At 42.8% G+C, this 27,693-nt stretch overlaps 1 protein-coding gene across 11 annotated transcripts in view; it reads right to left on the bottom strand.

Moving 5' to 3' along the window:
- Positions 1-27,693, bottom strand: part of CELF2 (CUGBP Elav-like family member 2) — a 789,880-nt gene that overhangs the window by 90,405 nt on the left and 671,782 nt on the right. For all 11 annotated transcript variants that reach the window (XM_081128230.1, XM_081128238.1, XM_081128228.1 and 8 more), the window contains one exon: positions 21,709-21,791. In XM_081128230.1, coding sequence (XP_080984356.1) covers positions 21,709-21,791 — 83 coding nt within the window. The remainder of the gene's footprint in view (positions 1-21,708; positions 21,792-27,693) is intronic.

The raw sequence follows: 27,693 nt of genomic DNA, 5'->3' as shown, positions 1-27,693 counted from the left end.
GACAGGGGTGAATTCACAGAAGAGCTATGCACTACAGGAGGAAACGAAAAGACTCCAGCCGTAAAGACAAACTGGAATTTTCCTTCCGCTCTGTGACGACACATGCATGATGCACGTGGAACACTCTGTGTCTTGTTGTGTGGCACGAGGGATACCAAAAGCACCTGCACTTTCTGCAATTTTCCTTAAAAAGTTTTATAAGCTGCAAAGATAATTTCAAAGGAATTGCCACCAGCTGGAGGCACACCGTCCCCCTAATGACTCTGTGTATTCTCAAGAGATCTGCTATTATAGGAGGTGCCCCCAACTCTGTAGGCAGGCAATTTTGCTATTTCAGGCACTGTTATATTATGCTCTCTCTGAGAAAGGGTGGGTAAAACAAAAGTAGCTTGAGGAATGTTGACTTACAAGCATTAAATAAAAACTTTGGGATTTCTCTGATTTTTAAGTGGTATAAGGATGGTAAATCTGCTAAGATATCTAGAGTAGAATGATACCTCTGCAAGAATACAGATGACAAAAATAATGAGTTTGACCAGTCAAAACGAGCTTTCATCACCGGGACAAAGCCAGATTCACAGCTCAAAGCTATGCCTGCGACGTGTAGAATTTAGGCAATCTTTGAGAAAACTGGGGTAATCTTCCCTTCACTCTCAATTTTCCTGTGCCAAGCACTGTTGTAGACTCAAGTATGCTAATAATTTTGTTCTTACAATCCCGAAACAGGTGTGTATGGGGAGTCAAGGAAGAGGGAGGGAGAGGCCAAGCTCTCAAACATCTGATGCCTACGCTGATCAGAAGCAAATGGATGATCAGGAAAATGAGCTATCAATTATGATGTGAGAGGAAATAACAGTTTTGAATTGCTGACACGAACAGATCCTGTATTTTGAGGTTCTTTCACAAACTGGTAGTGTAAAAAGTACATTGGAACCTACAGAATTAATCAGTGTGGACCACTCATTGTTGGCCGAGCCGGCATTTACACAAGAAGGCCCTGGTACGTGGTTTTATGTTAACGGACTGGATTGTGCAATGCCTATTTATTTGAACACTGCTTTGAAAATTCTGGAGAAAACTGAGTGCCTAGTTCCCCTCTGAAGATGCAGATTCCCTGGTGGAAGCTGGGGGTATGGGATCCAGCCCTGCTTGGGGTGACAGTGCTATTCCACCAAATTGCTTTTCTGTGCATCACCATTAATTGTGCTAATATGTAGGTGCACAGAAAACTTTCAACCAATATTTGCTGACATGTATTTTTATAAAAGTGACCTAAGCCACCAAGAATAAAAGGGCATTTGGGTGTGATAACAAAAGAGAAATATATGTCATATTTTCTCTTTCTGTGGCAAATCATAACTAGCAGGAAAAAAAAACATAATGAAAATAAATGACTATTTCTATTTTATTTACTTATTTAAAAATATGTTTTTATTGATTTCAGAGAGAGGAAGGGAGAGGGCGAGGGAGAGATAGAAACATCAATGATAAGAGAGAGTCATTGATTGGTTGCCTCCTGCATGCCCCCCACTGGGTATCAAGCCCACAACCTGGGCACATGCCCTGACTAGGAATAGAACCCTGACCTCCTGGTTCATGGGTTGATGCTCAACCACTGAGCCATGCTGGCTGGGCTAAATGACTATTTCTTCTTCATAGACACTGATGCAGGTGAAGAGCTTAAAGCATGGACTGTGTAATAAGTGCTCAATAAAATTATCACTATCATTATTATTTTACTTAGTGTAAGAGTTTCCCTGAGGGAAAAAGTAAAAGGTCCCATTTGAAAGCTAAGAGAATATACTGGGAGGGATGGCCTTTCTTGGGCATCTTAGAGGTAAATAGCTGGTATTGCTCAACTCCCAGCTTTCTTCATATATACAAATAATCCAGTGAAGAAGAAAAACCTACAGAGCCCCAACTATATATCTGCTTTTGGTTCACCAGGCTCCAAGGACGCCTGTTTAGCTGGAATTACTCTACCTGTTCCCATTTTTGTAACAATCATGGGGTATAGCAGAGTGGGGAAAGCAAGCCGTGAAACCATTTAGTCCTGGCAAAGAATAAAATAAAATAAATAAAATAAAATATTACAGGAAAATTAGATTACTCTGGGTGGAATTCTATGAGGGAATTTGGAGTCTGTTATGGTGATTAAGTCATCATTTCTGACAGATTACTCTAATCGGCTGTCAAAGAACATTCCACAACCCCATCTGTAACTTGGCGTCCTAGTTACTCAGCCTGTGGTCCCTTCTGTACATAAAACACATACAGACGAGAGGGGCAGGTACAGCTCGGCATTTATTATACTCATTAGCTATGATTAGGTTCTTTGTTTTCATACTAAATAATAACACAGGCTTCCATTTTGCCTCATTTATTCTTAAAATGAGAAGAAAAATGAATAGGCTCAAACTAGGAGGCATGGAACGTGAATGAAAAATAATTGTCATAACCAAGAACATAATGCTTTTAGAAGAACTGCTGTTCAAGTAGAATAGTAATCTTTTCTCTGTTTAATTTTTCTTGGGACTATTATAGCATATTACTTAGAGAGGTAAATCTATGATACTTTTTAAACCCTCTAGTCAGGCTGGGCACCTAATTAGCTGTTACTTCAGTAGATGGTATTGTTATTGTGTTTAGCAAAGTGATTGTGAGCAGAAAGTAGTGTGTGTGTTTGTTTGTTTTTTTAAAATAACATTTCAGTTATTCCCTCTCTGTCACTGTGTCTTTGGGATATAATAAATAATTCATCCAGTCAGTTGAGCTCCTAAATAAATTTGAAGAGGTAAGCAAAACTAGTTAAAGTTAAAAGATTATACCTAGGTTTGTCTAGAATTCTCTGCTTAGAGCTACATGTTTCAATGACAAAAAAGCTGGCGGGTATAAAGCAATTTTGGAAATGGAGATAAACAGAGAGACGCATGATAGGAAAGGTGTGTGGGACCACGGTGCTGCCGTGGCAATACTATACAGCAGGTGACCCAACGGTAGTTCTGAGTGACGGTTGAAAGATCTCAATCACTGCTGATAAATGAGCCAAAATTTAGAGAAAGGTAGTAATTTTGCCCTTCTCACTAATTGGGAAATATACAGATATTCTTTCTAACCATGATTTCTTTTTGATTGTGGAACTGTCGTCCAAAATCAAGGATGGATGCTCCAAGAGTCATTCTTCCAGATGTTACCCAGATGCTAAATTAGACATGCCGCCTCACTGAGCCATGCAAAATCACACTGAAATAATAATGTCTGGCCTGGCCATTAAGGAGTGGTTTAAGGACTTGGTAGTTCATTTACATTTCCACTACTATGATCCTACAGGCCACAAACTTTCTCATATTTTAAGACAAATGAGCCTGGTTTAAAAATAAAATTGTCCTTCTGACATTGGTGTCTTCCCTTAATAACTACCACCGGGCTCAGTTCTCACACGGCCTCAGAATAAACGAGAAGCCAGCCTGCCAGGCTCCTGGTGGCTCCTTCCCCAACACCAGCTGCTTTCGGGTCATTAACCGCTACCCCGTTCTCAACGCCAGAGACCTGGGATGAGCCCCGCCCCGCATGCTGGTGAGCGGATGGAACTGCACCTCTCTCGTTAACCTTCACTGTATGGCAATGAGCGTTTTGTTTAACTGGTCCTGCTGCTCGGGTCTTAGCCAAACTGGGAGCTTATCTCCTCCCCTGGATATCTCTGCCTTCTTCCCAGGGCTTGACTCAGTTACTGAGAATCCCTGGTGCAGCTTCCCAGGATACTCTTTCCTTCGGCTCCTTCAGCTACACCAGTGCCTCCTCACTCCCACAGGAAATGTCCTTGGACAGTGAAACATGGCCAGGTTGCACTTGCATTTGGTCACTCCCTGGACACGAGCGGTGCTTAAAGGGCATCATCTCCAGATGGGGGCAGCTGCTGGGTCTGCATTCACAGACCCTCTCCCCACAACACTCAGACTTGGCCCTAAATCTGCTTACTTTCCTTCCTCTTGGAGTTCTCAGTTTAGAGCTATCTCTGTTCAATTTCTTTTTCTTCTATACTCCTTTCTATTTCCACTGCTACTACCCTCAGCTCTTCATTCCTGCTCACTCAGACCCCTGCAATGGCCTCCTCACCACTCCAGGCCTCGCCTTCCAAACCATCCTATACCCTTCTGCCTTTTTAATCTGTCTAAAACTCAGGTCTAATCATTTCTCTCCCCTGCTCAAAAACCTGCAATTATCTGTCAACTTAAATTCTAGCTCCTTGGCCTGTCTTTCAAGTAACTCCATGCTTTGACCCCAAATTGCCTTTTCAGGCTCTACATTTCTCTTCTATTCTGGTCAAACTGCACAACTCCCCATTATTGGAACCTCTGCCCTATGCTTATCCACAGAAAGGCATAATGACCCTTCTCATGCATCTAAACAGAGCATTTCCTTCACCAACATAACCGTTGCATGTTGGTGATACAGAAATGCCTATATGTCATTAGGTCGAATCATGTGAAAGTGCCACATGTGTAGATGAAAAGTGGTTGAATAGTGACAATTTCATATGGTGCAACCTCCTATCTTGCATAGCAATAGAACTAACTGCATTATCTTCTTTTCATCTGACTCATAAAAAGCCCCCAAAGCTCAATGCATGTAGGCTATCTCCTCTGTAAGGTTTGGGCAGTTTTCCAGTAATTCATCTGCACTATTTACAAACTGCACGAGTTAAATTAAACATGAACTTGATGACTTAAAACAACACTACCCTCTGCACCAGCCGATGGTTATTTCCTGTGCAGCACAGGCACCTCCGCCCGCTCTCGGCAGCTTCGATGCTCTGTTAAGATTAGTGAGGCTTTATCCAGTAAGCTCTGGTTTCCTTTCAAATTTAAGGCAAACCAAAGCCACCACAAGAATACCCCTCTAACAAGCAAATCTTTAAAATCTCTGGTTCAAAACTAACGTGGAAAACTTAAGCCAACTGTATTTTACCTTGAACCTTCTGACAGGATGTAAGGCGTTTCATCAAATCAACAAAAATGCTCCAGTGAATTTTGTATTCTAACGATCCTTCCATAGCTTAGCGTCTGAGTTCTGAGTTGAGTTGCTTTGCCAGCCACGTTTATTAATTAGTGTCTAACATTTCCATCTCTCTGCAAGTTGCAACCTCTCATAAAAAATGCATGATTTGATTGGCTTAGGAATGACAACTTCATTTACAACAGACAAATACATACCATACCTCACTCAGCAGTCTTTTCCCATTTATTTATTTAACTACCTCCATGGCCTTTGGGATTTGTACTAAGTGAATGAAAGCAGATAACTAGTGTAATATTCCTTTCTTAATCATGTTTAAGCAAAAATGATTAAGTATCACTCTCTCTTTTTTAAAACAAATGAGGCTGGCTTAAAAAAAAAAAAAATCCCTACTAAAAATAGATGGCAAGTTTGAAAAAATGCCTTCAGGGCTATTTCATATTACCCATGTTTAAAATGCAAATCCATTAAACATCTGAGCAAGACATCTGATACCGTTTTTAGCAGCTATATTTATTCATCTCATCTACCGCAATAGTACTAAACTTTGGTTGATATTTTGCCAAATGAAGATCTCTCCTCCAGTGCTGCTAATTCTTTGAGTTTGAGTTTAATCTTACTGTCTCATTTTGATTTCTACCTTCTACTCTAATGCAAGAGATCGTTTACCAACTTTGGAAATTATTGCTGGCAGAACTTAAGGAAATTATGACGGTTCAATTGTTCTATAAATACCCTGATCCTGAAGCTCAGTCTTCTGAAGATCAAATTCCAGGCTTAAGCCTTCAAATATATGGCATGGAACCAAAGTTTAAATGGCAAAGGTTAACTAAGAAAGGGGATACATGGGCCTGGATGGTGTGGCTCAGTTGGTTGAATGTCTTGCCATGCACCAGGAGGTCACCAGTTTGACTCCCGATCAGGGCACATGCCCAGGTTGCGGGCTCGATCCCCAGTAGGGGGCATGCAGGAGGCAGTCAATTGATGTTTCTCTTTCATTCATGTTTCTCTTTCTCCCTCTCTCTTCCCCTCTCTGAAATCAATTAAAACACACACATACACACACACATTTTTTTTAAAAGCTATTTAAAAAAAAAAAGAGGACAAGTGGGGCAAGAAGATGGCAGAAATTTTGTATTAAAGAGATAAAGTAAGGACCTTTCATTGATAGCTCTTGATCTGTAATCGCAAATCTACTTTCACCGCATCTTACTTCTCTGGGTGTGCAGTACTGAATGATTATGCTGGGCTCTCAGAATGTTCCTTCTCAAGGAATTTGGAGCTTAATATGGAAAAGGCTGAGATGTAAACAATCAGGGGGAATAGGATCCAGCAGGTGGCAGGAGGCATTTCAACACGTGCTCCAGCAGATTACAACGAGAGCATATTCAATTCTACCTGCCTAGACGTGGGAGACAGCATTTGTGTGATGTCCCACAGCTGGAATACGGCATGGGAGCAAGAGTGTCACAGAGGTTGGAGAAAAAGGAAGGGGCATAGTATGGAGTTCAGATCTCACTCTTAAGACTCCACAGTTGCATCCATTTTTTCCTTCCCTAAGACACAACACAACAATGCTCACACATGCTCAGATGTGCCGAGGGTGCTGTGGTACTTCTAGCGTCCTGTGATTCCACCTGTCTTCTTCCATTCAAGAAAGCATCTGGAGGATTAACAAGTACAGTTATCACAGGGATAACTTCAAAAGCCCCCTAATCCCTTCTGTGCTTTTATTAGCTGTGATGACAACTGGTAAGTCCCAACTGGTGAAGAGGACAGCATTCTAGAGATGCTACCAAGGTAGAATACAGGATTTCCTCCCTGATTAGAAATAGGCCATGGAAAGGGGAGGCACGGCAAGAGGCAGTTGAGGATAATTTCAGCTTTTTGTCTTGGTGGGACCACCCATCCACTCAGACAGGTGGTACCTGCAGAGGGCCTGGTCTGTGGGGAAGGATAATTAATTATCGGACTTTCTTATGGGTCATGTGTATGAAACTTCCGAATCACAGATACTGGATATCTAGGTTTGGGGCTCAGAAGGAAGGCCTGATATTAAGATCAAGACTTGGGAGTCAGCAGCCTACTGGAAGCCACGAGAACGAGTGGTGGAAACCTCAGGAAACCACACAGCCTGAACAGAAAGGGTGAAAACAGAATCCTGGGGCACAGCAACGTTTAAGGCACAGTCTTCGCTTGCCACCCTTATAAAAAAACATCAAATTCCTTTGTATTGGGAGAAAGTACACTGGTAATAATTTCTCTTCATTGCTGTAATGCAGGCATTGGGAATGCACACAGCTTGAAATGTTTTATACGCTCTCTTTTACACTCAGCTCTGCTCCGATCCAGTTTTTTCAATGTTCCAAGCTTTAGGCCAGGCTCGGCCTCCCCTTTCATAAATCAATATTGGGCCTAGACAGCTGCTGCATTTATTCCTCCATTATGTAGAATTTTGTTAAAGTCCAAGCTAAATTTTCCCTTTCCCAGTAAAGCTTTTTCAAGTTACCACTGGAAATATTTAATGTCTGCGTTACTATGAACTTGAAGAGCACATCATGTTTAGAGAAGAGAGTCAAGATAAAATGCCTACGAACACATCCAAGGAATACGAACCTTAACATCTATCCCACCAAATGTGGTCAGAGGCTGAAGATCAAGATTAATTTGAGACTTTGGGATGCTATTTTGGAAACCAAGCACTTGGCACAACTGGCTTTGAGAGACCTGCCTCCCCTAAGATGCCTCACTTGGATGTAGTGCTCTTTGCATTTTCCTTTTCTCAGCCGTGAATGTGAGTGGCTACACCTTTGAAGCAAGTTACACAGAAATATAACAAGGGTGTGTCCTCCGTATGCTATACTTCTGCTCAGCCAATGTCATCAAGGCACCTCTCGGGAGGCGTGACCAACAATGGCCATTGAGACATCTTACCATGGCTCTTTCCCTCCTTTCCAAGGGACAAGGAGATTTCATGGCTAGTCATTGGGGCTGGAAGTCTGGAGCTCATTTTCACTAATGAGCTGATGTGCCAACACCACTGGAGCCTGTTGCCCTGTGGGTTACAGTCTTTTAGTTCCTTCCAAGACCAAGGGTGAAGGGGACTCAGCCCATGTGACTCAGAGGCACGGTGAAAATGGATGAGAAACAGAATCTATCAATCTCCAAAAGTGCATAATTAAGAGGCAGAAACTACTTTTTAATCCCGATCCTATTAATTCAGCTCTAATCAGATACTGAAATATAAAAATGGGTAGAGAATATGAGCACAAAAGGTGTCAACTGCATACAAACTCAGCCGACAGGATGTTCAAGACTTAGTCATGTGGTCGTGATGAGCAAAATAAAGACAAGGGGTGTGCGTGTTGGTACAAGTCCTGGCAGCTCTTCTCTTCCATTCGATGGACTCCTTCTGGATCTCCTTTTCCGTTCACGTCCAGCACAGCATCAGCGGGTGTTACCCTGAATGAGTCCTCTCTCTGGGGACAGACTCTCTCTCGTCCTGCCCCACTTCCCTTCCTTTCCCGTCCAGCTCCTCTGTTCACTTTCTGCTTCTTATTTGGTCAACGAGCTGCAGTCTGTGCTTTGATGCTGGTCTGATAAGCAAAGCTGTGACTCAGCCAAATGCTGCCGTGATAAGTTGTATGTAGCAACAAATGACTCTGTGCTTACAGACAGCTATCTGGGATGGCGGTGTACTTCAGGTGATTAGAAATACCCCCAAATGTGAAAGATGTGTCCAGATCCTCAAGAAGTCAGGATGGAAAACAAGAACCCACTCAAGGGGATATCTCACAACTACTTGGGACAGATGGCATTCCTTTTAAGCTTCCCAAACTGCAGAAGCATACATGCCTAAAGCATCCCTTACTAGGAGATAGTACATTCTACCCAAGCATTCTTGTGGTAGTTAAATTTTCTTTGTCAGCACAAGTCTCTTAAGCTGTGGACAGCAAGAGAAACGGGACAAGCAGTGCTTTGCTTTGCTTTCCTGGTAAGGAATTTCAAGCCCAGGAATGATGAAGCAGCAGCGGCTCTACATGCCTATTGTTTCTACAAGGTGGGATCGGGCTGCCAAGTATTAGAGGTGAACTCTTTGTGACAGAGAATTGCTCCTCTTGCTTCAGAATGAGCTTATTCTGGCCAGAAAAACTGTGCTTAAAATAGCACCCACTCCGTTCATCCTCTTACAGACTGGGATGTATTAATTCTACATAAGTCTCATTCATGTGAGATTTTCCATCAGGTCTTAGGCTGTTGATGGGATGGAAAAATACAGTTGCCCAAACAAAAATGCTAGCAAACAGTATACCTCCTCACCTGCCCATTTACCTCTATACCTGTCCCAGGTGGTCAGGTCATCCCAGCACACCTTTGGGATGTTCACAAGGAAACCAGGGAAGGTCCAGCTCTGCCCTCTTGAGCACTCAGATGAGAGTCCATATCCATTTGATGGTTGCCAGAGGTGTGTATGCACATTTATTCAGTACTGTCTTACAGTGAGCTGTGATAGATTCCCTGGAAAACAGCACTGCTGAGGTCTGTCCGTACAGAACAGTGCTTCTCAAACTCTACTGTGCACACGTATCTCCCAGGGATCTAGTTTCAGGGCAGGTCTGGGGCAGGGCCTGAGAGGCAGGATTTCTAATGCATTCCCGGATGACGTGGCAGTGCTGGTCCTTAGGCCACACTCTGAGTAGCGAGGCGATGCTGTGCTCGTGGGTGAAGAGTCAGCAGGTCCGAGCACTTCCCTGAGTCCAAGTGAACAGTGGGGGGAGGAAACCAGGTAACCACCATCTCCTAACCCTTGGGGGTGATGAAGAGGCATTCTCCCAGCATGGTTCTCAAAGTCACCTGATCACTGCTGTCACTTGGGGAACTTTAAAAACATTTGACATCAGGTTTCCCCCTCTCAAGAGCTTCTTGTTTCACTTGCATGAGGTGTGGCCAGGGCATATGTACTTCCTGAAGCTCCCCAGAGCATCTGTTGTGTAGAGCTGGGAATCACTGCCCCAGCTGTAGATGCAAATGGGCTTAATGACATATGAAGATCACTTTCCTTTTCTTCATCCACTTCTTTACAAATTCATCTAGTTCTTCTATCATTTTAGGTAAATAGCAGGATAAATACTAGTATTGTCTTTCTGGGTCTTCCTCAGAGAATGGAAATGAGAAAAGACTTCACCTTGTCCCACTAGCCTCACATCACAGAGTGTAACACCATGGACAGACTGGCATCTGCACACTGAATATCTGATTCTTTAAAACAAGGTGTTTGGCATAATCTCGTAGAAAAATTGTGGGGGCATGATTTGTTGAAAAGGGCAACAGCTTCAGAGTTAGGAGGCTTGAGTTTTTTTCTGCCTGCACCATGAAATGGATGTGTGATCTGCAGCCGGTCACCTAACCTTTCTGGGTGTCAGTTTCTTCATAAGTATCGTTTTTAAAAACACTTTTAGCTTCTATAGTCCATGACCTATAATGAGACCTGGCCTGTTTTCCTCCACACACCCTCTTTTCTCCTCCGTTGACCCAGAGAACAACATTCAAACAAACAGAAACCTACGGAAATTAGCCACAAGACTGCGTAGGCTCGTGACTCTTACTTTCATTTTCCTTACTGATAAGTTAGTTTGTGTTAATGACCTCCAGGGGTTTTACATCTGGGCGACTTAGACTCAGGAGTGATTTAGGTAACTTGATGATTGAAATTTTCTAATAAATGACTCAGTGGTACTTGTGAGATTTTTTTTTTTTTTTTTAGGAATTGTGATTATAGTCAAGACCTCCATAAGCTGTGGAAGAAATGTAAGACAGAACTCATCAAAATCTCGGATAAAGCTCCCCTTCCTATTTAAGTGACAGCTTATAAATATTAGTAAAACATAAATAAGATATTATCAATGGACTAGGATGACAGAGTGAAGGTAGCCTGAATTAACTGACAGCTGTGTTTTAAATTATACTTGTAACTAGTTGGAAGAGGCCAATTATTAGCCATAAGAGATAGCTGCTGATTTGTCAAAAAGTTTTCTCTAACAGTCATAGTGACTTTAACTCTCTTGGGCTTAGAATGACAGAATTCTAGTTGAAAAGGCAATCAGAGTGGGAAAACAAACGATTACTTGCTGTTTTATTATTATTTTCTTAGTACATTATTATTTATATGAGGTTAGGAGTATGTGAAGCTCTGGGCACTGCCCAAGACATAATAGGAACTCAATAAATGTTAACTATTACTATTATTTTTAATTGAACATTTACTGTTATGGTTAAAATTATCTAAATTCTTAAAGCCATTGAGAAATATCAGTCATGCAGAGAAAACATTTATAAAATCAAAATGTGCTAGAAACATACTTCTGGAGTTCTATTAACTACTGTTCTGACTTTATACCAGCATTTAACATGCAATGACAGCAATTAATTCTGTTTCCTAATCCCTATGACTTGTTGACAATTCATCTACTGTGCACTGGACCCCACATAACACTTAATACAAAACATCTGGCACAGTTTCCTGGTCTGTATGTAAACATATGCTCTTCTGAAGAAACTCTAATACAGTATATTAAAGCACTGCATTTTATCACTAAAATATACTCGACTCAGTCACTCAGTTCAATCTTCCAGGGGTGAAGGTGAGTTTCCAGGGAACCTAGTCTCTCTTACTTGGTCCTTCTTGTCCCCGATTCAGGACAAGAATGTAGGAAGTGGCAGCCTGGAGATCATAGAACTCCTGATCTGATCCTATGCACTAACAGTCAACAGTATCCTAGCTCCTGCTCCCACAAGCAAGGCAGTGGCACAGAGGACCACAGTCCAAGCCTCCACAGTGCATCCACTTGTCTACATTCCCACCAACACAGAAATCACAATGGGATGATTAGATAGAATCAACCACATGCTCTGCCCTATATCTCAGTCAATCCTTCAGCCTTTGATCCTAACTTGCTTCTTGACTAAAAAGGGAGAACAGAGCAGGTGGCTGGATAGGGGCAGAGAGGGAAGGAACACCTGAGCTCCCTGGACCGAACTGATCTAGTTCTCCTTGCCCTAGACTTTGCTGCTGGGTGGGGCTGCTGAGGGGACTGTGCACAATCCTGTCTGCAGTCCCTGCAAATTTCTTAGTGCCTGTGTTTGGGGTGGAGAGTTTGGTCCCCCATTTTTAGAAGCAGAGGATTCAGACACTTAGATGGCCTCGCAGACTTCACTGCCCAGACCTGAGTTTCCTCAATAAAATTAGGGGTAAGCTCAGTGGTTATTGATGGCCCCCAGGTCTCTCTAGGACAGCAGAGTGTGGAGATGGAGGGTGGGCTGGAACTCCTGGTTATTTCCCAACCATAGACCACACCCACAGCCTGCTTGGGGGCCTGCTATTTCGTGCTTCAGGTGGCAAAAAACAGGGTTTGTGAGCCCAGCCCCCATCTGTCCTTCCCCTCTGGACAAGAGCTGAGTGGGGGGTGGAGGCCAGGTGGATGGAGCCAGGACATTAGAATGCAGGTTGTGCGTTGGGACCGAAGCCTGTGGATGCAGATAAAGAAAAGCACCCTAATAACATGAATGTTAATGAGATGATGTTGGTAAAGCTACACTCCTCTGAAGAAAGGTGCTGCATTATAATCATTTTTGCAAAGCAGGCCTTCTTACAGTATGGACAGCCTTTGATTTGGAGCCCCCCCTTAGAGCACTCGGTGCTGGTCACCTTGTACAGAACGCCTCGCCCACCAGTGTTTTCAGTGACCTCTGCCTGTGCAAGAGAGCATGGTCTCACATCACGGGCAAAGCTGCAAGCCACGGTCCTGTGCACATGTGGTGCCAGGCCTGGCTCTCAGGGGAGGGCGCCAGATGACTTCTAGGTAGGCATACTTAGCAAAGCACCAAGGCCTGAGGCTCTGCCTCTTGGTGAACTCACCATGTGACACCATTAGTAGTGGCTAAGGATTTGGTTTGTTTTAGGGCAGTTCCAAAGGAAGCAAACATGGCAATTCTGAGCTTGCCAATGAAGCAATAAAAGCCCCAAGGGGGTACACTTCCCACTGGTGGTCCCCTGAAACAGTGGGGCTTGTGGGATCTAGGGTCTGTAAGCTTCCACCTCGCTAATAATGGAGGGGACAGTCCCTAGGCATCAGAGGCCAGAAATGTTGGTTTAACCCCAATTGTCTATCAACTCAGTCACCAGCTGTGTAACCCTGGACAAGTCTCTTTTTCTTTGAGTTTCCACTTTCTCATCAGTAAGTGGAGCTCTATGACACATGCCTTGTGGAGCTGTGACAATTCCGAGTAATATGGTCCTAGGGCCTGCATGTGGTGCCTGATATGCGGGCAGTCAATACACAGTCACTTTGTCATGATTTTTATTGTGCTGTATTGACCTCCTGAGTCATGCTCCCCATTCCCTAAGATGTGGTGAACGACATGCCAAAAATCCACTGTCAGGAGGCCAAGCTATTGGGCAGTGTGAGCAGCTGTGACTTCTAATTCTAGTTCTGTCACCACTTTGCCAGGGGAGGGCAGAGAAGTTAATTTAATCTGCCGGCACCTCAGTGTCCTCAGTATAACAAGGTGAATGCTATCAATACATCACCTGAAATATTTTTAGAAGGGGTAACAAATAAATAGCACCATCAAGCCATCTACAAACACAGGCAACTCACTTATCCACAGAAACTGGGGACAGGACTCAAACAGATAAAGGAAGCCACCAATAATCCTGAGAACTCATTAGGTTAAACACCCTTACTTGTCAAACCAAGGCTGTAAGCAAGGAATCAGACTGACTTGTTAGAGTTCAGCACCTTCCCTTTCCTCTCTCTGTGCCCTGCTGGATGAATGATGAGTGCTAAGCTCCCTGTTGGTTCTCAACTAGAAGGGAAGTGAGGCAGATGCCCAGAGATCCTCAAAAAAGAGGATAGTCGAACCCTGAATGGTTCAGCTTTGTCTAAAAAAGGACTCTGAAATGACTAACCAATACCTAAAGCAAGCGAAGTCATGTAAATCAGTCAATCCCTATCTATCTACCTATCATCTAGATTTTAAAAAAATTAAACGGGACATTCCTGTAGGCAGTGTATGGAAGGTGGAGAACAGTTTCGTAACATTGGAAAGGACTCCAAGGATCACTTACTCCAACCACTTTGTTTTGCAGATGAAGGACTGCCGGACTCTGAAGCATTCCTAAGTACTGACGGAGGAGGGGATGACCGCACAATATGCATTCTGAGTACTTGTGGGAGGTAATGACAGTCAGGAACAAGAAAGAACATTTGTCACAGTGTCCCTCTCTGTAATCTCCCTCAGGTACTGTTTATTGTTTATCCTTTCATCTTGTGACTTGTGGGTAGCGAGAGCAGTAAAGATACGGTCCTCAAATATGGCTTTATTATGACAACAAAGTTAATAGCTTATGTCAACACGAGTGGGACTTCCTGAGCACCTGTGCACAATGACAGCCTAGGGCTGAAAGAGCAAAGGACGCATGGCGCTCTTTCCCGGCCTCTCCCCTTCCCGGGGCCAGTATGCTTCCCCTGTACTTAACCAGACGCAGCCCAGGGGTGGGTTCCAGACTCCCTCTGATCCTGCCTCCCTTCCTCCAGCGCTCTATTTCTCCCTGGATGGGGAAGAACCCTGGGGCTCAAGTCACACACAGTAAGTCTTCCTTTAATGTCATCAACAGGTTCTGTGACTTTAAGTGAAACGACGTATAACAAAACCATTTTTGCCACAGGCTGATTGATACAAATGTTAAATTTCTACAGCATCTCATCAACGTTATAGTGAAATCGTTTGAGGCTCTGAACTGGCCAGCCCACTTGGCCTGGCCATTCTCCCGAGCTGTGCTCAGCCCACACGGGAAAGGTTCAGGTTCTCTCCAGCGCAACAGTAATATTTTAGGGTGATGAGTTCTCAATTTTCCAGCTTGATTTCAAACGTTTTCCCCTTTCATGTAACTGTCACAACCCGTTCCGTTACCATAGTCACGAAATCTTTTTTCCTTCCACAATCTTATCAACCTCTTGGGAACTGAGGTCTATATAAGTGAACTTAATATTTCCAATTTAAACTTGAGATATCATGAAGAAATGACTATCTCTGAAATCAACTACTACGTCATTTTGCCACTGTGCCACCCTACCATGTCCTCACATAACAATAAGCTACCAATATCCCTCCAACAATGGCCCGGCGTTTTGTACATCCGCATGCTCTCACACACCCTCACAAAAGTCCTACCAATTAGGCATGTAGTTGAGACTACGTTGTTTGCAAAATAAAACACCGAGTTCTGTTTCCAAAAAGTGGTGTAGCTGCTCCCTGTCTTAACCCTGTGCTGGCTGGGCTGCTTGACTTAGTCACGTTCAGCTTTTCACCACTGAGGACCCCTCTCACTAATTTCCTCCTACAGATTTCCCTGTATTGAGTAGTCCCTATTTGAAAAGTAACTCGTTTCTAAATTAGTTAACCAGAGACGCACATAAATAGCTGCCATTCAAAGCTACTGAATCGACTGACTGCCAGCCCAACGCAAAGGCGCCCTCTATTCAGGTGGCATGTAAAACTTTATTGTGGGTAAAGGAGGCAATTGCCAATGGCCTTCCATGAAGTATTAAAATATACTTTCCCAGATCTCTGGAGCCTGGGCCTGCAGACTGGGAACCACTGGGCCGAGGGTTTCTTCCATCCTTCAACTTCCTCTCTTGGGTCTCACCTGATGAGCCCGCTGGCTAGCAGTCCTGCCACCTGGGAGTCCCACTGGGGCTGCTTCTCCACCTGGAGGCTGTCTCCCTCATAATGCCTTGGTTCCGGTGGGCAGGGGCTTCTGCACGCCCCCCTCCCCAGAGGAGCTTCCCCTCTGCAGCCACACCGTGGCACTCTCTATCACAGTCCTTTAAAAAGTCATCTTAAAGAAAAGCCTTCCTTTTTGTTTAGCTTGCATTTCTCTGGGACTTAAGTGCTATATTAAAACAACACAGGCAGCAGGGGATAGCTGCTTTGGGGCAGTCCTATGAGGCCAAGTGTTTCAGCCCTGACCAAATTCCGCAAATGAAATCTGCGACTGTCCACCAGATGGATGTCCTGAGTGGTACGGTCCACAGCAACTGCATTTCGTATGTTGGGTAGTTATGGAAGTAGAGTTCACACCCACAGAAACTATCGAGTAGACATGATGTTATATAAGCACCTTTCTTCAGGGGCTCAGAAAGCTTGACATGCATTATTTTAGTCAGCCCCAACTCTTCTGTTAAGAAGGTGGAGGCAGGATTATCATCATTAAAACGGCAGCTCTCAAGAACCTTGCACATGTACTAGAATTAGCCATGATTCTGATTCAAAGCAGAAACAGACAAACATAAGAGTTATACTGAGGAACTGAGATGCTTCGTGAAGACTGAGGTCAGAAAGAAAGATGGCTGCATAGTAATTAAGAGTATGTTGATGGACCAAACAGAAAATGGGATTTTAAGCTATATCTTCCCGTATTTATATGACTGAACTGATAGCCACATGTAGATGTATCAATGTTAATTTATCTGTAAGCATTTGGAGCTATACATTAATATGTATATAGATCTGTGTATATGAAACATATTATATCATTATACACACACAAATAACAAATCCACATTCATCTTATATTTTGGAGCCTTTGGAATACTTGTAAGAATTATCATTTTTTGGAATAAAATTTGACTCCTCTGGAAATATTTTCTAAAACTAACCCATTCCAGTATTAACCGCCTCAGAGCTACTTATCAAACATTAACCATGTACAGGCACAGCGGCTGACTTTGTTTTTCGGTGATTCAGTTATAAATGGCACGGCTGCTACTGTATTCTCTAGTACCTAGAACAGTGCCTGGCAAACAATCAAAATTCAGTAAACACTGGTTGAATGAGGATATGTTCCAGATGGCCCATGATTCTGAGGACTCAAACCTGTTTATACAGATAGATGTTTTGGCTGTTTTTCATAACAATTTTAAATAAAAAGCATCTGAGAAAATACTTTCTCTAGTTTGACCTAGTTGGGCTTTGATTCAAATAGGATGCTTTGGGGGGAAATTTCCATGATAATGATGACATGGGGTTTTAGAGATTTTATGACGGAAATAACGATGACAATGATAATGATAATAACCATCATGACTCTGAGAACAAAGGCATTAGATACATATTAGTAATTAGAAGAGGTGGTTTATAGTAAATGACTACCTCATAATGCATTACAGTGGACAAGGTGAATCTGGTCCCAGTGAAAGCCAAGCTGTCCTACTGAAAGGATGTTACACCCTAGCATTCCACTATTAATGGACAAAGGGGGGCAATTCCGTGGAGAGTTGAGTTCAAGTCCTCCAGGGAGGAAAGTGCCTGCACACACTGGTAAATTATCTCTTCCAGAGCAAGCCATGAAGGGGTTCATTCACTTCATGTGGGTGAACACACTTGTCCCAAGAGGCCATTTATTTACAGCTCCTTCCCACTGGATCAGGCTCATTTGTTTTTATATCTCGAATCTATGTGCAGCCTGTGCTCGCTTCGCATGTGTTATTATAAAACACCTTTCAGTATGCCACCACCAAAATGGAGTGCTCCAAACAAATGTTCTCTTAGGGCAATAACTCCTTAATATAAACTGCATTTAATAAAACTGGTAGTGATTCTAAGAAGGAACAGAGTAAGGCATATTCAGAGAAAATGTCTGGAAGAAATTTGCAATTAATATTTTACAAGACATTTAGATTCCACCGATTCCTTCTTGCTGTTAAAATTTAAGAGCTTTTTCAAAACTGTATTCCTCTCTGTTATTACATCCTTAATTAAATTAATTTATACAGTGAATGCTCTAATGATACTGCTGTAGATTTTCAATCAAAACGCCTTATTGCTAGAGACAATATGTGTTAGGACCTTGAAAAAAGAATGACATAAGGCACAGAGCCGTCACTGGCACAGGGATATTTGGCCCTGACGACTGATTATTGGAAAGATTGTGGTAGTTGTCCTGTGCCTCAATTAAGGTCTTCATTTTATTTTTTAATTAAGCTAAATTAGGTCACTGAAAACAAATGAATCTTGCAAGTTGCCTTTCCAAGGATTTCTCTCTGGGAAATATAATGGCAGATGATGACATTTCTACTGAATGATTCTACCATTTAGGTTGTGCCTACCTGAAGCCCTAAACAAAGGAAGCGATCCCTAAGCCAAATGCTATATTGTCAAAGCAGAGGCATCCAAAATTTGTCCACACAAATGGCTCAGCTGTGGAAAGAGTCAGTCTAACAATTCTGCACCAAACTCAAGGGCTCATCAAGTAGCCCTGTCTATGCAGACACGGTCACAGTCTGTTCTTCAGGCTATAGAGGCATGACTCACTAGGGAATTCAAGGGAGGCAGGGAGGGAGGGAGAGAGGGAGGGAGGGAGGGAGGGAGGGAGGGAGGGAGGGAGGGAGTGTGTGTGTGTGTGTGTGTGTGTGTGTGTAAGATCAGAATAGCTTAGTCCCCTCAGTACGCAGCGGGCACTCAATAATCATTAGCGATTTGTTAATTTAATAAAATGTCAGTCATAAGCCAGGCACTTTACCTAAGATTTGGCCATTTCTGAAAGAGAACATGTCCAAATCAGGGAAATGAACCCCAGACTCCCGCTCCTTCTTCTCTGGGTTGAGATGTCGAATTTACTCCCTTTATTTTGAATATTCCATTTCTAGGACTCATGTTGAGCATTTCCGAGGATGTAAAACCCAGTGTCTTTCTCAGTCACGTGGTGCGAGGGTGTGAGAGAGATGGGTCTTCAGTGCCTTTGAACTGCTGAGTACAGCCCCGACCCCTGACCCTGTGCCCTGCACCCTCCTTGGACAAGCTCTCTATAATCTGTACATGACACGAGAGAAAGGGTGTCTGTTCATAAAAATCTAAGAGCAGACATAGCCAACTGCATGACACATAGTCCCGTTGGCTTTTTATTCCTCTCCCACACTAACCAAGGTCTTTGTATCTCTCAGGAAGGAAAGAAAGATGGTTCCTAAACACCTAATTTTGGTTGCATGATAAAAGTTCCATATGCTACGAAATACCAAGTGCAAAAGAAAATAGAAAAAAATAAATAAATAAAACAAAAAAACCCCAAAACACCCAGCACTCTTTGATCTTGTTTTAAATTGAATGTTTTGGACACTTTAGAAAAAAGGCAGCAAGTGCCTTTTTAATGGATTTTATCCGCAGGAAAATGATTACAAGCAGGAAAGCTTTAAAGTGTCAGCTGGTGATGCATTTTTCTTTATCCCTTTTATTTTTATTCAGAAAGATATTAAAGGCATATGGCAAAGTGCATCATTAATTTCTTATTAATTTCATAATATGAAGGCAACCAGTAAAAATAGTAGTGCTACGACTTTAAATTACCGAACTTGCTTGGTATTTAATGAGAGACCGAGCACAGCAGGGGTTCTGTTAAATTAAGTTGTGCCTTCACGTCGCAGTGGGGAAACAGGTGTATATTGGTTTAGAATTATGGAAATGTTGACTAATTCCAAGGCTTGTAATCAAACAGCAAGGCATGCTGTAATATTTTTCCCCCAAGAATATGCATTAATCTTTTATGTCTGGTCCCATTTCTTCCTGTCCACCAAAAGCTCACGGCTGAAAGGAAACCACTTTCATGTTTTTCCTGTAGCTGTTAAGGGTGATGTTTATCAGATAAAGCTATACATAAATGCAAGACGGGGGACTCTGTTCCCAGTTCCCTAATTGGAAATGGCAAGTGCGGCAGCAGTGGGCATGCTGCGAAGGCTATGAGCCTACAAATCAGACCCGACATCTCAAAATTTTCATTTAACCTGCCTCAAGTAATTGGGCATATGAAATTGAACTGGGTAAAAAGAAAACCAGAAAACAATCCACAATCCATGTTTTCCAATCCCAGGATCATGGTCCTTAATAGGGGTCTCCAAAATCACTGCCCCTGACTTAGGTATGCAGAATTTTCAAGAAGAGAAAGGGAGAGAGACATATGTGACTTTTTTTAAATATAGAAGGTGCTATTTGTTTGCTAAGAAAGGGGTCAGAGTAAGATGTCCCAGACAGAAGCACACTCATCAGTCACCTGGGTGTGCTTCAACATGGCTCAGTCACCATGTTAACTAGGGGTTTCTTGAGAGTGTATTCACGTATGGAGATGGTGTGCTTCTACTAGGGACAAATGCAAATTAACCAAGCTTTGCATGAATTTAAAATAGGGTGTGATTTGGTATCAATACACCCCAAATTCTAGGTGACCATTCAACATTTCAAGTCTTTTTTTAAAACACACATTGAAGGAATGTGGTTGCATCATTCAGTAATACGACCCAATGCTGCAACCTCCTAGAATTTACATTGGAAAAATCCCATTGATATGGAAAATAAAGCTGAAATACTACTTTAAAAAAAAAAGTCACTTAGACCTACTACAAACTGCTTTACTAAAATCCCCCGTATACGTTTCAGGCAGAAGTAGTTAAATTAAACCCAGAGGGAGAATCCTCAGGCCACGTGCTTGCTTTGCTGAACCGCCTCTCTGACCTGCTCCCGTGAAAAGGGGAAAACCCGAGTGGTCTGATTCAAGACCAAGGCTCACACTTTATCACTTTTGGGTGATTAGGAAGCTAATGTTGTGAAAACCTTTTGTTGAGTATCTTGCCGCTACAAATCTTATAAAATTTCCAGTGGCTCTAAGGTGAATCAAACAAATGCTCTCTTTTCTGGGTGTAATGAGGGATAAACGCATATGGGTGTGTACATCTGCAGAGACAGCTAGGCGACACAAAGGCAGAACCGTACCCTGAAAACATGAGGGACATTGTGTTGCCTTTCTTCTATTCGTATCAAATCAGGTTTCAATAAAATCGTTATCAATACACTGCTTACCACAGGTTCTTCGGGTAACCGAAGCGCATCATTATGACACTCAATGAACTTGTCACTGATATTTGAGTCAATGTGGAAAATATTCAAACAGCAAAGGGAAATTTATACTAACATGCACTATATAAAATTGCCCCCCAAACCCCAGGAATCATGTATTCGCATGAAGTAGCTACACATATCAGTTCATTTCTAGTGTGTTGCTCTCATTTTCAAATATTCCTGGGAAGGAAATGGAAAAAAAGGGTAAGCTTTGTGTTTTCTGTTCTCTATCAACACGAAGCCACAAATTGGGCATTAAAACACTGACTTTGTTAAGCACCACTGACTGTTTAGAAGCCATTAGGAGGTTTAATATTATGGCTGTACAGGGTACATTTTGTCCTTTCAAAAGAAAAATCTAAAGACTAAATTTGAAAAGGGGCTCCTGGTGAGTAAAAGCTTTTCCTTTTCCATTTGCTTCTCTTGTGTGTGTTGGTTTTTTCCCTCCCTTTTAAAATCTTAGCCCACCCAATACTCTTTGGCAGCCGCTGTGACCCAGTGGGGTCACTCTGATTTTCAAACCAGGGGACACACGATTTGAGAGCTCTTTCCGTCGGCATTAATGCCAGTGCCTCTTTATGGGCCGGCCAGCTGGTTTGGCTGCCGTGGGGGAACAGAGGGGTCAGCACACACTCCTCAGAAGACCAAAGTCGTTTTTGGCACTAAGAGCCCATAACTAGAACCTTCAGTTGAAAGGACCATTTTCAAGCAATAAAGTGATTTTGGTACAAAAGTAAACCGACTCACCCCAGGTAAAGTTTTAATATTGTGCAGTGCATTCTGGGCCTCAAGTGCAGCTTTTCTTGTATAAAATGTTACGAAACAACAACCTACAGAGAGAAATGAAAAGGTTTTAGAAATTTCTGTGAATGCTTTGCTTAGATATAATGGAGACTGCAGCGAACAAATAATCTACTTAAAAGGATGCACAATTTAAAAATAATAAAGTGTATGAGAACAGTAATAACAACATCTCAAGCATTTACACAGTGCCTTTCATCCAGAATCATATTTATTAGCTTTGCCCGTGTTGGAGATCAATTCATAACTTTGTGCACCAACTACCTGGAACACAGCCCTTCAGGAACAAGGGTGGGAGGTGGGGGCGAGCTGTTAATGGGACTTGTTGTGTAGCAACTGCATAAAGAGAAGTGTTTAATCACAACAATAGCAGAAACTTACATTAACTATAATTTCCTTAAAGGATATCTCTAGAACATCACACTTTTAAAACACTTTCTAAACTCAATGGTTTAGGCAACTGGATTATAAGCTTCTTAAAAGCTGGGATAATGTTCTGTTTTATCTCTACCATAGTACATAATGCAAAGCCCCATACATGAGATACTCAATATTTGTCTGCCAGAATGAAGGACTCTATTTTAGCCAGTTAGTAATTAAGTTACAACACAGGTGGGCACATGCCCAAAGAGATATCTGCACACTCTGTCCCACGTATTAAATACAGCTGTGGCACACCGACTGGTAACCTCTTGGTTCCTTATTTCCAAGAGCTGATGGGAGTCCAGGCAGAATGCACGCTCCCCCCCCTCCCACCCCGGAGAGGCCAGCGTACCCCTCCACACCAACTCCCTCCACCAAAGAAATGGTGTCAAAGCCTTGGACCATCCCTCTGTGCTCTGAAGGATGGCTGACTCCTCTTTCCACATGTAGCTAAAGATACTCGTTAACATATCTGATTAAACCAGATAAAGATACCTGTTAACAACTGTTAATCACCATGAAATTTCTTAGCACAACCAGGTTTAGAAAAAGGGTTTGGACAAAAACTAAACATTTAAAGAAAAAAGACGCAGCCTCTGACTTGGGCTGTCTCTGTTAAGTTGGGCTGAGAAAAAAGGTGGAGAGATGCACTCACCAAGACTGTACTTATTTAAAGGACTCTAATGCATAGGGCCTGAGATGGGCAGAGCCCTGAGAGGTACTCCTGTGCCAAGGACAGCAGGTAACAGGAGAGAAATGCACAGCACTCAGGCATCAACAATGGTCCTATTTGGGGGAATAATAAAAATAAGACCAAGAGCAGAAAAACAAAAAAAGGGAAAAAAAAAGGTACAGTTGGAGATCAGGGAGTTGGCACCACTGCCCATCTTTAGAATGCTAAGTTGGCATCCTGATTTTTTAAAACAAAAGCTCATTCAAAGGCATAGGGGAAAATATAGTGCCGTTCATATAGCATTCCTAAATATCAACAATGCCTCCTCCTCGTTTGGAAAGAAATTTGGAAACTTGTCATATATGTGATTTTGTTGGAATCTACCAAGATTAAATATGCAAAACTCTTGGCATTTAAAAAATACATGCATCCAAGGACAGGAAATCCTTAAAATATATCATCTGCATGACAGAGGAAATCAAAAATTATGAAGTATCCTTAAAGAATCACAGGTGGACAGACTGACGATTTTTATATGAGCTTTCGTTTCAGCTGTTGGACTTCTCTGACCAGAGGCCATTTAGCCAGGCTGCGTTATGGTAGATTTTTTACTGAACTAATCAAACGCACGAGTGGTTTTAGCTTCAATGGCATAACGTAAGCCCAACAAAAGCTATAGCAATTGCTGTAGATCAAGGAATAATTTAAAGCAGCAAAGTCAGGTCCCAGTTTCTAGAACCTACTATACTCACTCTAAAGAGAAGGAAAAATACCAACTATCCTTCGCTAGGCTTCGTAGAGAAAGAATAGCAGAGAAAGACACAACCACTGCCTTCTGCAAGCTTCTAACCACCAGACGCTGGGTAAAGTCTCTCGCTCTCCTGGCTTTACGGGATTAATGCCAGATAAGGACCCTACGGGGAAGGCTCTGAACTTCAACCTCAATAATCGAAGCTTCAAAGAGAAGCAGGATCCAATACTTTCAAGCAGGTGGGTTTTGGAGGTGCGATACTTAAAAAAAAAGATGAGGGCTGGGGTAGAAGTCACACGATGGCTTGCTTGCCTGGGAAGAAGGCAGCTAAGGAAGATGACAAACAAATGCCATCCGGGCCACACTCGGAGCTAAGAATGAAGCGTTTAGATTGGCCTAAAAGAATAGAGACGTGACGGGAACTGGAAATGGAGAGCTGAACACAATGCCCAGATAAAAGTAGCAAGCAGCAAAGATGATGGGAATCGAGGGAAGCTTTTATGCTCGGCCACCCCGAGGAGCTCTGAGCAACAGGCCGTGGTCTCAGGAATAAAGCAAGCTCCCTTGCCTTAACCCCCCAAACAAAACGGCCACCATTCCTACTGCCTGAAATCCACTGCCTGGGAAGGAACAGCTCATTTCCTATTGAAGCATGAATATGGTGCCCTCGGGGATGGTAATATTTAATTGTTCCTAGCTATGTACATCTTAGTATAAATTTGGATGAAGTGTTTTTCTCTTGAACAAAATTCTTAGTGAGTGGAAGGTGGTTTTTGTGGGGTTTTTGTTTGTGTTTGAGAAAGGGCAAGTTTGAAGCTGAGGTCTGAGCAGTGTGCAATGGGGATGAAGAGGGGAAAGGAAGGAAGACTGGAGTCTCATATATAGAAGGGGGTATGGGAAGATGTCTACCCCAAATCTCAAACTGTCCAATTTCATCTGGGGTCCTCTCCGCCTGTCTAACTGATAAAGTGAAATCAGGCATTCATTACTACTGATCCTTTCCGAACTATGTATAGCTCTTAGCTCTTACCTAAGCCCATTCAAACGAAGGTGTGTGTGAGTGTGTTTTAAAGGTGCTGCCAAGATCAGCTCCAGTTCTGCTTGTAATACATTGGAGAATATCCTGCGTAACACTAGTGATATGCTTCCCTCACTGCTCGCTGAACCCCAACCCAACAGCTCAGCACCACAGGTGCTGTGCTTGGCAAGCAAACTTGTCACCTTTGAAAAGGGTGTCCCATTTCCAGGTGGGCACAGCCCCTCTCCATAGCCTGTGGCTTGGAGAGCAGAGTCCAGGCTGAATTTCTGCCCCTACTTGTGGCCTCAGCTGGGCACCATCGGGCAGTGAACACCTTACAGAAATGTAGGGGCTCTGGGGAAGATGATATGATCTGGAATATCATCCCAAGGCTCTTCCCTTTGGTTTCATACATTTGGATCCCAAGTGGCTCATGAGAAAATATCTAACAGAGGAAGTATCTTAGCTATTTTAGTTTCATCAATTCTAAATCAGTGAATAAAAACCAGGTCTGCCTAAAATCCTCCCCCAAACTATATGGACAAAAAACTAAAGTGTTTCATTCAGAACAAAATTTTAAAGTCAAAATTATTCTTTACCTTCCTTGGGTTAAAATTAAAAACGTCTGGCACTTCATTCATCGGTATGTCGTGCACACCAATCCACTTAATAAAAACAGTGTTTGATTAAGTTATCTTAAAATTTGCAGGATAAATACAGAATTATACATTTAAATAGTCACCATAAATGCAGCAATCTGTATCCCCCCTGTGGGACTTTAGTCTGTTAGTCTGTACACTTCCAGAATAAGTTGTGTCAGACTCCTGTTTCTGTGAGTACTTTCTAATAACCATAGTCTTTTTATCTATCACTTGATATGCTCACTTAAAATTCTCGATTCATTGACCACAGAGATCATTTCAACAAAGCAAGGAAGAAATATCATTATTTGCCCTGATACGGTAATTATCATGGAAAAAGGTCAGGGAGCTACTACAGATCCCAGAAGACCCATGCAGGTTCAAGAAGGATGGGATTTTCTTTCTTGCCTACCCTAACTGGATGTACAGCTGTTAAGGGAACCACCTGTCTCTGAGATTTCCCCACACCAGCTGTAACTCAGGTCTGAAATTTAGTGGATGCATTTTCAGGTCAGCTGCAACACCAGATGGCTCGGCATCTGATTCTGGGGACAGACTTCCTCCTTCAGCAGTTCTGTTTCCAGCATTGTGGTAAGGTGGGTGGTTAAACATCCACAACATCCACAAGTGCTCTTCAGTGGTCAGTAGCCACAACATGCACCAGGGAGGACAACCCCTCCCGCTTCGGGGATTCCAGGATCATTCCTGGAATGTCAAACATGGGAAGTGACCGGCCGGGGACTCTGGAGGATTTTAGCAGAGGCTGATGCAGCTTGCTGAGTCAGGTGCTCCAGCAAGCCTCAAACCTTTTTCTGCTTAATGCTGCTAATTTTAGCTGCTTTGCTCGTTTGACACTAATAAGCACTTGTACTTCAGGATTCTTGCCACCTTTATCCACTCATTCGGGAGTTTTTGCCAGTGGCAGCAGCCAACTTACCAAAGATGAACATGCTGTCCCACGCCCAGGTTACTTTATGACATCCTGCTTTCCCACAGTTTCACTGATACAGTGAACTGTATCAGTAAGAGGATTTGGGAGGGAAAAAAAATTCCTCTCTCACGTGCCCATTTATTAAACCCCTCCCTACTGCTCCTCAGAAGGGCTTTTCAAATTCACAGGTGAGATATGTCAAGTGAACCAGCCACCTATCTCAGGCCTGTGCGGAGCCTCATATGTCCACTGCTGATGACTTCTCTACTGGTCATCAAGAGATGCTGATGAGTCTGTAAAGTTACGGGTAACACATTAAAGCACACTGACCGCTATCTCCCTGAGAATTCATTTTGCTGTTCGAATTTGAACATCTGGCAGACCCCTAGGAAGGCAACGTAGGACAGAACAAGTGTGACGGTAGAAGAAATCTGGATGAGAAAGATCGGAGTGCAGAGTGCCAGAGGTGAAGGCCAGAGGTGCAAGGCCTCACATGAGCACCTCTGGGGGGCCAATAAGCCAATGGACTCTGCACACTGAGGGCAGGTGAGAGGTACAGAAAAGTCACCTTGTTCCAGGGCCCCGTCTGTCTTCTCAGAGCCCCATCAGGGGGACTGGGAGCCTTTCACACCCAGGTTCCCAGCAGTGGGCAAGTTGAGCAATCTAGTTGCCTAATGTTCAGCTTGGAAAGCGAAGTGTAATCAGCATTATAATTGTGCAATAAGATCGGACCATCTTGTATCAGAAGTTGAGAATGGCAATTCCGGGAGAGGCTGAGCACTACCTAGTCCAGACAGGGTAGCTGAGTCTGACTATGTCTCTCCACAAACAGTTTCTGCTGTCGTGAAGGGCTCCTGCAGGTATTCTGCTGGCTTACTTGCTGAATAACTTGGGACGCTGTTAGATTTTTGCTGTTTCCAAAGATAAAGCTCCAAACTCTCTCTGACACACGCACGTACACAAAAGACAATATATTTAATATCATAAAGAAGACACTCCACTTTACTGAAAGACTTTTAATTTTAAATGATCAAGTAGATTTATCCTCAAAGACACCATCTGGATTATCACAAATCTTTTCAAACCACAGCTGTCTCTCTTGAAAATCTTAGCTTGGAAACTCTTGGTAATACAGAATTTTAAAAAAATGCACTATGTATGTGGAGACGACCAGTTTATACCACGTCCTGCCCTGAGTCACATGGCAATTTGCTTACATCGTTCAGTGTGGAGAGTGGTGGAAACACAGCCGCAGAGAATGATGCCAGAGATCAGATTTTAAAATTAACTCTGCCCGAAGAAAACGGACACCATACTTATTACAGGGACTTCCTTCAAGGTTTCCAAACCTTACAAGTTGGGGATTAAGGTTTGAGGCTCTGAAGACACCATTTCAAAAAGGCATTTTCTTCAAGGCTTTGACTCTAAAAATAGACACAACAAGGCAGTTTGTATTATATCTGTGTGCTTGTTTTAAGGAATCCAGGTATAAAG

The sequence above is a fragment of the Miniopterus schreibersii genome, assembly GCF_964146895.1.
Source record: "Miniopterus schreibersii genome assembly, chromosome: 1".
Classification (NCBI taxonomy): domain Eukaryota; kingdom Metazoa; phylum Chordata; class Mammalia; order Chiroptera; family Miniopteridae; genus Miniopterus; species Miniopterus schreibersii.
This window is presented reverse-complemented; position numbering and strand designations above follow the sequence as displayed.